The sequence below is a fragment of the Coffea arabica genome, chromosome 2e, assembly GCF_036785885.1.
Source record: "Coffea arabica cultivar ET-39 chromosome 2e, Coffea Arabica ET-39 HiFi, whole genome shotgun sequence".
Taxonomy (NCBI): domain Eukaryota; kingdom Viridiplantae; phylum Streptophyta; class Magnoliopsida; order Gentianales; family Rubiaceae; genus Coffea; species Coffea arabica.
Genome location: NC_092313.1, coordinates 16,113,932 through 16,124,277, shown reverse-complemented (window position 1 = coordinate 16,124,277; position 10,346 = coordinate 16,113,932). Strand labels below are relative to the sequence as shown.

General features: G+C 35.9%; 2 protein-coding genes across 11 annotated transcripts; both read right to left on the bottom strand.

Moving 5' to 3' along the window:
• Nucleotides 1–935: 935 nt before the first annotated feature.
• LOC113731229 (uncharacterized) lies at nucleotides 936–1,844 on the bottom strand. The gene has a single exon (XM_027256374.2). The coding sequence runs from the start codon at nucleotides 1,694–1,696 to the stop codon at nucleotides 1,100–1,102; it is 597 nt and encodes a 198-aa protein (XP_027112175.2). The 5' UTR covers nucleotides 1,697–1,844; the 3' UTR covers nucleotides 936–1,099.
• Nucleotides 1,845–3,225: 1,381 nt separating this feature from the next.
• LOC140036747 (uncharacterized) lies at nucleotides 3,226–9,310 on the bottom strand. 10 transcript variants are annotated; one of them, XM_072079293.1, is made up of 11 exons: nucleotides 9,110–9,305; nucleotides 8,926–9,008; nucleotides 8,532–8,637; nucleotides 7,585–7,683; nucleotides 7,421–7,486; nucleotides 7,198–7,314; nucleotides 6,865–6,939; nucleotides 5,211–5,313; nucleotides 4,763–4,810; nucleotides 3,986–4,107; nucleotides 3,226–3,876 (listed from the first exon to the last, which is right to left on the bottom strand). In XM_072079293.1, exons 1-11 carry the CDS (start codon nucleotides 9,209–9,211, stop codon nucleotides 3,784–3,786), a joined length of 1,014 nt encoding a protein of 337 aa, XP_071935394.1. In that variant the 5' UTR covers nucleotides 9,212–9,305; the 3' UTR covers nucleotides 3,226–3,783. The 10 variants fall into 10 exon arrangements, 5 of the variants coding, with proteins under 5 accessions (XP_071935394.1, XP_071935395.1, XP_071935396.1 ...); XM_072079294.1 differs by having other exon boundaries at nucleotides 8,926–9,032; nucleotides 9,140–9,304; XM_072079295.1 differs by having other exon boundaries at nucleotides 9,140–9,304.
• Nucleotides 9,311–10,346: the final 1,036 nt, after the last annotated feature.

Below are 10,346 nucleotides of genomic sequence, written 5' to 3'. Positions count from 1 at the left end.
CACCAGTATCCACAACCACAAGTCTACTGCTGCAAAAGCAGGTATGTAACTCAGGAAACTACACTCTACCCACTACCGACGGAGGGGCCAAAGAGTTAGACTTCTAGTGTAGCATTATCTGTCCAATTTTGTCTTTAACATATATTTGAAATCAGCGTCTCCCCTAAATTCCGTAAGCAAATACGGAGCCCTATGTTTGAAAACAACATGATGGTTCACCTACTTGGTGCTGTATTTGAAGGAAGTAGGAACCAAAAGAGATAAAACTAATAAAAGAGCACTTAGGACCAATGGGCTTGCCAAAACAATGATTATTAACCTTCAGATAGCTTCTCATCAGCTAACTATTTTCATTTCTTTTTCTGTCTCAGTTTAAAGAATTAATGCCATACCCCCGAGAAGTAAATCAGCGGTTTCAACCTCGAAGATCTAGCATGCATATGCAAAGCCTGTTAAACCCTATACCCAAATCTGCTGATTGCAAGACCAATATACCTTCCTCAAATACTTTTCGCCTTCAGGTTTTTGAAAATCTTGTAGACCTACACCAGTCCTACTTCTGTATGTCTCACACATAACACAAATGTAAGAGCTGCCCTAGACCTAGAACATAATTCCAAAGCAAAAGAGAACTACATAGAACGGCATGATTCCCTAGCTTGGAAACACGAGCGTCGAGATCTCCATACCTCTCCAGTCTGAACAATCTGGAATCTGGAAGACCAACTACCGTGCCACTAAGAATACAGACATACTGCATTAAATTTTAATTAAAAACTAGGTAAGGTTGTACCTAGAAGCCCTCCCATAGTCCCATTGACCAATACAGTTTCACAAGCCATTCAATTAAAACCTCTTTCGCAGCCCACATCTCATAATTAAAATGCATTAAAATAATCATGCCTACAATCATAAATCCAGATGGCCACATAAGATTAAGTAAAAGATAAGAAAGTTTAATAAACACCAGCAGAAATGAAAGCAGTCCAACTGGTCCTACTTATTTACAGAGTTAGATAAACAATCATCCCACCCCAAACATATCTGCAGTCAAATTACCTCCAAAAATCATAGATAGGAGCAAATATACATGTATTTACTAAATGTAACAGTGCTGCACCCCAAAGCCATGCTTGCCATGAACACAGCCTGGGCGATTGTAACGATAGGCTAACCTCTTGGCCTTGTTCAACTTTGGACCAACCCTTTTCCCCAACTTCCGTATCCTCTGTCTCCCGAACTTATCACTCAATCCCCATGGCACCAATTCGTCATCCAAATCATACCCATCATCATATTCATCGCCATCATCATCGTTCTTATAATTGTCATATTCATCGCCAACATCACCGTCGTCAACACCACGACCATCATCGTGATTAAGACGGAGTTGGGCCGAGAAGGAATCCATGGAGATGTCAGAAGATGGGGATCCCAACTCGAGTGGTCCCTCTTCTTTGCTGGGCCCAGAGGAGACCTCACGGGGCGTGGCGTCTTCTTCTTCTTCTTCGCTGAAGGAGAAATCATCCAAGTCCTCTTCATCATCGTCGGATGAGGTTGCGTTGACGAACTCCCACGCCTCGGACAAATCATCCACAACGACGTCGTACTCGTCAACTGATTCAGAAGGGTTAGACCCGGCGACAACCATTGTTGCGGTGGAGGTTTTTCTCTCCCGGCTTAGGATTCTCAACATATTTGCTATTTTAAAGTGGCTGGGCAGGGGGGTAGAGTCGAGGGTGTGACTTTCTTTTTGTTCACCACCGCAATTGGAAGACGCAAATCGAAATCAACACACTTTTGGGTTCTTAACAAAATGGAGAGACCCTTCCCCCGCCCTGCTACTAATCTTGAACGGCCGAGATAACTGCAAGAGTCCACGTGGCGTTCAGAAATGAGTATTGGCCCAGAAGTGTGTTGTTCAACAGCCATTGGTTTATAGTACGTGGACCGGTGGAGGGCCTGCCGTTTCTCGCAAGAAACTTTTCCCACTTTCACAGTTGTAGCCTACAGTTTTGACAAAAAAAAAAAAGAAGTTGTAGCCTACAGTGGGAGACTAGAGGCGCAATTCAGGTTGCGATAGTTTATTGAAAAATATTTTTTAAATAAAATTTTTAATATAAATTTTTAATAATTATTTAAATGCTTTTAAATATATTTTTTAGATATATAATTCAATAAGTACTTATTATATTGAATAATGTATAATTTAAAAATTTTTTAAAGTGTTTATCTCTTTATTTGATTCATAATATAGAATAAAATGATTACATTTGATATTTTATTTTTTAAATCATAAAAGTTATTTTAACTGCACCAAATTTGAGTTTTTGCTGAAAGTGCTTTTAACACCAAAGCTCTTCTCCTAATTTTATAAAATAATGTTCACTAAACACTTTAGAAGTATTTTTAGCATATAAAAATTCTTTTTTTACTAAAAGCACCGCAATCCAAATGGGGCCTAGATAGTTTCAATCTCACAAGAAATTGTTATTCTTTCTTAAAAAAAAAACTTTTTTGTTCATGATCTTTTCATTTTGCCAAATACCTAAGGAGCCCATCATTCCAAACATTAATCCTTAGTCTTTCATCTATTTCAAAATTTAAATTAATCACTGAACAATCAAAAAATGGAGGGGTTAAATCCATACACTTCCATACTAAATTTGCACCATATGTACTCATTGGACAACAACAACCTCATCTATTAAGTTTATTTGATGCTTTTTATAGTTTTGAGTAACAATTTTTTTTTTTTTAAAACAGGAGGTGTTATACTAAAAACTTTCTCCTCACAATCCCTCCCACCTTACCATCCAACGGTCCCCTACCCTTCAAGTAACATATATTCAAAAAATAAAAAAGAGGGGGAAAAATATTTCTATTTAGAATAAGATAATATTTTCAAACATTTTACAAATAAGCACGTACAAAGCAATGTCCACGCATTTCAAGTCTCTAAAATTAAAATCTTAGTAGTTTTCAAGATGGACATGCAATCATAATAACTTTTTCATACAAATATCTGTCATTTGGTTTTGTGTAAATTAATATTAAAAATGGTTCAATAAAAATGAAAGTAGTAGACTCATAAAAGAAAAGAAGAAAAAATTATTGTAATACAAATGCTTGTCAATCACACATTACCTTTAGTTGCGTATAAATTCCTCATCCACCATTGAAATACTTGTCAGAGTTAGCCGGAAAGCACAATAAAGGCAAAACTTCACCAGAATTATCAAACTTCTAATACTTTGGCAGACTTTTACAATTTTATACAGTTTTACTAATCACTCCTAGTTTAAAATAAGATGAGGATTAAAAACATGATGAGAAACTAGTCAACCATACATTTTGCCATAAAAAATTTCCTTTCTCTCTCACTCTTTTTTTTTTTTTTTGGGTTCCCTCCCCCAACGAAACAGTTTGCTAAGCTGGTCAATGCATCCAAGGCAGTCCAGTAAACTGTAAATACCATTACCCTTGGCCCAAACCAGAACCCGAATGCACTATGGTTTCTTGCAGGGAAAGAGGGCGGATTGGTGAAAGGGATAAAACGAGTACGGCTACGTATGTAGTAGTATATTGCAGTTTGTGCACGGAGCTGTAAGCCTGTAACGAGGTCTTCATACTGATTACATTTCTGATGCCCAAATAAACTGTATTCCGACCCGATCCTATTCCACGTGTTTTTTGTATCCGTCGAATCCAGGACATGGCAATAACCTTTTGCAGTAAATCAACGCCCTCACACCATTTCTGATTGCTAATGCTTTATCGAGTCTATCCTTGGAGTAATTGTACAATCTCATCTGATCTTGATTGAATGCCTTTCAGGTACTCAACAAGAACTCGCTGCTGGTAAGAGCCCGCTTCCTAGTAATAGAGAGATCAATATGTGAGAGAGAGAGAGAAAGAGCACGCCAAATTCACTAACAGTGAAAAAGAACTTCAAGTAAAAGAAGAAATGGGAACGTTAGCCTACTGTTCGAATCAACGTCCTTTCAATTCGTTTCTTAATAACATTGTCCAGTTCCTCAGGTGAAATTTCCCCTTTACCGACTGTCATACCATCAATCAACATCTTATTCCATTCCCCCTCTGGAGCTGCATCAGTACAAGCAGGTCAGTTTTCAGCCTTCGACAACTATCCCAGAATAAGCAATAAAATGAGGAAAGAAAACTCTGTGAACTAGGAAGTTAAACCTTGAGAAGGCTAAAAAATGACAACTAGTTTCTTATTAAATTGAGAAGTACAAATAAGGAGTGAAATGCAACCAGATTACAATCAGATACACAGCGGCAAGCACACACCATCGTTTGGCACAAAAAGGAATGAAGAAAGAAAAGCAATTCACTACGCAACACTTAAACTTCTATGCACTTTCCTTTTCTATTTCCCTTGTTTCCCTTTCTTCCCCCTTTTCCAAGGTATGTAGTGAGCATCATGAAAGAAAATTAGCTTGTTTAAGGTCGACTCATCATTCCTAAGAAATGAGAGTTGTCTCTCAGCCACTTTTGCTGCATGGCCGATCATCCAAACTTTTCCAATTCTTCCAGCTTTGAAGAAGCTTCATCCCCACAGGGAAAAGTGAGAAAATGCATAATACCTCAATTAAAATTAAGTTGAGTACATGAAGGCTCCACCAACCATTGAGTGGACTAATAATGCAAGTCTAATTGTTAAATTTACATCACAAACCTATTCAATCTCATGCTTGAAAAGAAGTACACCAGGCTAGAAGACTAAAGATAAACTTACCTTTAATTATTGTTTCCAGGAACTGCTCATCTCTTAACACCTCATTCCCTGCAAAGGAACAGAAGCAGGGAATTATAAAGCATGGTATTTTCTTTATAGCAAAAAAAAGTAGAAAGAAGATGCTTGGATCCAAACATGAACTGCAAACTTAATACAATAGTTTTTGACATAAGTGCTACATGATCAGTAATATAGAACTTATTACTAGTGGAAACTTGACAGACCTTAATCTTTGGTTTCATTGAAAAAGCAAACCGCCAGTGACTACCTAATTAAACTCCAACATATAGCAAGCAACAGCTCTTTCCTGGCCTACCTTGTTCTGTGATAGAGAACTTCCTAAAATGAACAAACCATGATCTAAAAACAATTCAAAAGCTATGCAACAAAAAACAGCAGGTATTCCTATAGTTGATAATTCTAACAAAATTCACTAACAGAAAGGTACCTTTTGTGGAATAACTACGCTTAGAGAGGATCCGGGAAGCATAGAGTTGCAGAACCTTTTGCAACATAGCCTCAACCCCTGGCTTGTCTCCATCTTCTTTTGCCTGAAAAATCATGGAGAACGATATCATTTACTAAACTCCCAAAGCATTTGCTGGGGAAACTCTTGCAAATCTTACTTATCAGTTTGATATCATGTCCACTATCTCAAAAAAGAAACAGCAAAATCTATACATTGTTCAAAGAAAAAAATTTCTGTAGCATGACATGAATAAGAGAAAGTTGTAGGAATTAATAACTCCATCACTAACCAAGGTCATTGAAGCCATTTGCATAAAACTTGACATCTCTACAGTATTTAGAAAACAAGGATGCCTCCTTCGCTCATAAACATTTGCAATATTTATAGCTTTTTATGTTCACAAATAATACTTGACAACAACTTTGAGGTTCAACCATTATGTCAAGTGGGGTCACATGCAATCCATTCGCAACAGAGCACAAATCAAAGACGGATTTTCTTTTTTTTTTGTTGGGGGGGGGGGGGGGTTGGGGAAGGCAGCCACCCCTCAAAATTTTTTAAAACCTTTAATTTGTACCACAGGGTTTAACCAAAAATCCAGAATTTCATAGTTCTCGTCCCCTCAAAAACTTTTCATGGTTATCCTTTACCTCCCTTTCTCTACAACAGGAAGTTTTTTTTTTTTTTTTTGAAATGACTAGTCTATGGGATAAATTCGGCAAAGAGGTAAATAAGAAAGATAGAATTTGTATACTGAACTAAAAATATGGATAATAGATAAAATGAATCTTCTAAAATTATTAACGATGTTTTTTGTGCAGTTGTTAACACATCTAAATTATATCTAATTTACCATGTGAATACACACAATCACAACAATTTTACTCCTTGTATATACTTTCATAGATTTGGAGTTGTTTTTGTTTGTGTATACTGTAGCATTGTATTTGAAAAACTAGTTTTTGAAAAATAGTTTTTGAAAAAAAACAGAGCCGACATATTTTCAAAAAACTAACACCTAGTTAAACTAAAATTTTAATATTACAACTATTACATGTGAAAGAAAAAATGTATAACAAACAAAAGTAAGGTGTGAGAGTAAGTTGGCAAATAACTAATTTCGCTTCAATGTTGGAGTCAATTAGAATCTAACTTTTGACCTAAAGCTTTTTTCTTTTTCTTTTTTATTGGGAACATTTTCAATTGTCAAAATTTTCCCCTTATGCTATGAGTTGGATAATTTTTGTTTCAAAAATTTTTTTTTGTGCAAATCAATTTAACATACACTTAAAGATGGTTTGAATACAAAGGTGCACCATTATTGTTTCTAATTTAGAAGAACTTGAAAGAGACTTGAGAGTTTGATATCTATAATTTTTTTCTTTTATTCAAGAAGAGATTCTAAACCTCACAAGGGGAGGGCTTGACAGCCAAACTACAGACCTCACAATCACTAGCTAATATCCTTCTCCTTTAATGTTTGTATTACCTAACAAAGTTAATCAAATTTTGACCCAAATTAGGGCAGCCTTGTAGGATCATGTATTTGACGTCTGTCACCCATAAACAAAAATTCTTGTTCCGTCCCTCACACAAATGATTCAAATAGGAGTAAAAGATCAGGTAGACTTACTTGCCTTAACTGTGCAGTAACTTCCGATAAGAACCCTTCATCCAGATGGCCTTCTTGCTCCCTTTGCTTTAATTCCTGATTTTTTCAGTTGTGAAGCTGCACATATTAGTAAAGCTTTGCAACAATTATCATTAATAAGATGTATTTTTTTAAAAAAAAGTCAACTTCAACTGCTCTTACCCTAGTCATATAAGCCAGTTTTTTGAAACATAACTACAATACAAGAGGCCTCAACATAAAATAAACCACGGAAAAATCATTCATCATCACTTCCTGGAACACCTGAAGATAAAAGGTGAGGTAGGTTCAACTAGAACAAGATAGAAAACATACTTTCTCCATGAGCTTGAGAGTTTCAGGGTCCCTAGGAGGCCAAGGAATCTCTTCTACTTCATCAACTACAGGTTTTAAAATTGCCTTCAGAACATCAGTAGCTGACTCTATCTTTTCCTGTAGAGAGGAGAATGAGATTAAAAGGAAAAGAATAAACTCAAATTCTTCAGATTTCATCCTAAAAAGTGCAAAAACATATTTAATGGGGAAAAGACAACAGCACATTGGTCTTGTCGACAAGACGATCCACCAAGTTCATTAACAACGATGCCAGTTCTTCATAATCTTTCTGCAAAACAACAAAAAAGCAAGCAGATTATATTACATAAAGTAAGGAGTAGAGTTAGAATTAAAAAAAAAAAAAAATCAAATTGCTTAGAACCATGCTTTATCATCATCAGATTTGCAGGTTTCAGATCTAGCAGCAAGTCTTATCCAAAAGCTCTCATTGAAAGCAAGAATATTTTCGGCAACAAGTTTCTGAAGCTGCAAAAGGGAAGAAAAAAAATAAAATAACTTTACCCAAATTCAGCTTGATGACCTCATTACAAATGGACTAACACAGTAACATGCACTATTTACCTCCAAAAAAATTGCACTGAAGGGCATGGAGGCAAATGATGAAAAATGAGAAAAAAAAAAAGGAAGTTGAGAGAAGCTACAGAGGTTCCAAAATTAGGAGGGACTGTCTTCCATATCTTTATCATTGAACGCCTAAAAATGGACTATATTGAGAAACAGGTAGTAAAAGGTTTTTGTGGCAATATCAACACATTAATACAACTTGCATTTAATTCCCGCACTTTTTTTTGTAAAGAAGCACAGCTAGTAAGTTCAAAATAATTTGTATTACAAATATTTATCAAGTTACTTCACTTGTGCAGTCCAACTTTTGCAACATCAAAAGGATGGATTTTCTTCCGTAGGTTTAATTATATTGTTGCGAGGTCTATGTAAAAGATCATCCAAATGTGCATAAACAGCATCTTGTCTGCAAACAACATTGACCAGTTATCTTACAGCACAATAACTCCGGCATAGAAAGGAATCAAGCAATCTTTTGAACAGGATTTGGGCTTATAGTTCCTTCATTTATCCACCCTAGCAAACGGTGATGGAATATGTGCAATAAGCCATAGCAACTTGATCGGGATAGGAAAACCAGTTACCACATCCCACATCAAGTGTAGCTGACTTAAGAACCCCCATGGACAGCATATGGTTGATGGAAATGCTACTACAAATAGGTTCCACAACATGGTTGACGATTTCATCTAATGGTATAAAACAAATTGATGATTAGGAAGAAACTTATAAAGCAAAACAAGACATACTTCCTTATCATTAGCATCCCTCAGCATATCTATGAGTCTGTCTACTGCCACGGTCTTTTTGAATGATTCCTCAGCATTTTGATTTACTGCCCAGACCGAAGTTCTCCTGCTTATTATATGCAAGTAATGTGATTATGAATAGCTCCGCCTACCACATGACGAATAGTAAGAAATCCTGTTGAATTCGACGTAATTGACCAGCAACACTGCCATCACACTAGCAGACTGCTTTGCTTTGTCAAAAAATGTACAAAAACCATCTTTTCTGGCATATCAGCATAGGTTAATTGATATGCCAAACAGCGCAGAAAAAGTTTTAACAGCTGAAATTTCAACAAACTAGAAAAATTAAGGCATACAAGAAAGCAGATATTAAGAAGATTTAATTGATTACCGGCGATAATGTTGTGGGAAATTTGTGGACCAGAATTGCAACGCAAGCTTCCGAGCAAAGCATTGTCGACGAGAGCCTACGCACTGCATGATTGTTGAAAAATAACACTAAAATTGAAACAAAATTACAAAAATCAAAATAAAATTAATCCAAACATTTAAAGAAAAGTAACAAGAGTGCGTACTACTGGAAGAAGATGGGAGTGAAATAGTACCGGAAGACGATTATGCGACGGCCAATGCAAGGCGTATGGTATAGCAGGTGGTGTGATAACAGATGTTGCCATTTTTCAGGTTTTTTTTTTCCCTTGCTTTTTAACTTTCCCTGCCGAGAGATGAGGATTAGGTGCTGGACATTTCTGGTGTTAACAAATAAGTAACCGAGAGCAACAATAATAAAGCCATCTTCAGAGGTAAGGTTGAAATAAATCAAGTTACTCAGATTTTGGAATTTCAACAAAATTTTAAACTCGTTAAAATAATCAAATCAATTTAAAGTTGGTAAAAATTTAAAAACTTTATTGCTAAATTTGAATAACGTTTTGTATTTGATAATATTTAAATTCGACAAAATATATAAGTTAAACTTAAACAAAATTTCAAAGTTGTTAAAAATAATAAAATAAGTTTGAATACTAAACTGTTTGATTCGATTAGAGTCGTTTACACCCTAACATAGCCTGATTAAACTTGATAAAAACTCAAACTTGTTGCCAAATTTGAATGACATTTTATATTCGATAATATCCACATTCAATAAAATCATTGAAATAATCAAACAAAAACAAGCACTAAACTGTTTGATTTGATTAGACTCGTTTACATCCTAACACAGCTAAAAATGCTTCAGGATGATCATGGATTCATGCATTGGAGATAGGGCTTTCAGATATTTCTGTGGGCCACAGACAAAACAGCTTAGTCCCAGCGTGGCCCGATATCAAGTCTTCTTAAATCCGGCCTCCGCCATCTTCAGGATTCTCCTATTGCTTTATCATTTTCGTTTTTGGAGCTTCGGTCCAATTAAAGGGTCATTGGGTCCCGGCCCAAGAAATAAAAAAAATGGAAGAGACGCAGAGAGAGAGAGGGAGACGCGCATTGTTTTATTATTATTATTTTTATCTTGTTTTTTTGATGTTCAGAACGGAACGGAAGTTTGCTTCCAGCTACAGCTATAGTTTGTCACAGGGAACAACATTGGCCATGCAATACTTGAAAATCAGCAACTACACTTATCCTACCTCTCTCGATGAAATGCCCAACGTTTGATTTCCATACTATACGTACATAAATCCAAGTGAGTATGTGAATCGTTCCTATATGGTCGACTACTGCCTAAAATTGGCGGAAGTCCTTGTATTAAATCATTCTCTCATTTCATACTTTGTGTTTCTAAAATCCACCGTATACTTTCTCATCACT

What these genes read in the sequence shown, in the direction of transcription:
- LOC113731229 (XM_027256374.2), bottom strand. Translation starts at nt 1,696, where the DNA reads ATGTTGAGAATCCTAAGCCGGGAGAGAAAAACCTCCACCGCAACAATG.
- LOC140036747 (XM_072079293.1), bottom strand. Translation starts at nt 9,211, where the DNA reads ATGGCAACATCTGTTATCACACCACCTGCTATACCATACGCCTTGCAT. An exon ending in GCAAATCTGATGATGATAAA is followed by an intron (nt 7,487 to 7,584) that starts GCATGGTTCTAA and finishes GTTGTTTTGCAG; the next exon opens with AAAGATTATGAAGAACTGGC. An exon ending in CTCTCAAGCTCATGGAGAAA is followed by an intron (nt 6,940 to 7,197) that starts GTATGTTTTCTA and finishes TGAAAAAATCAG; the next exon opens with GAATTAAAGCAAAGGGAGCA.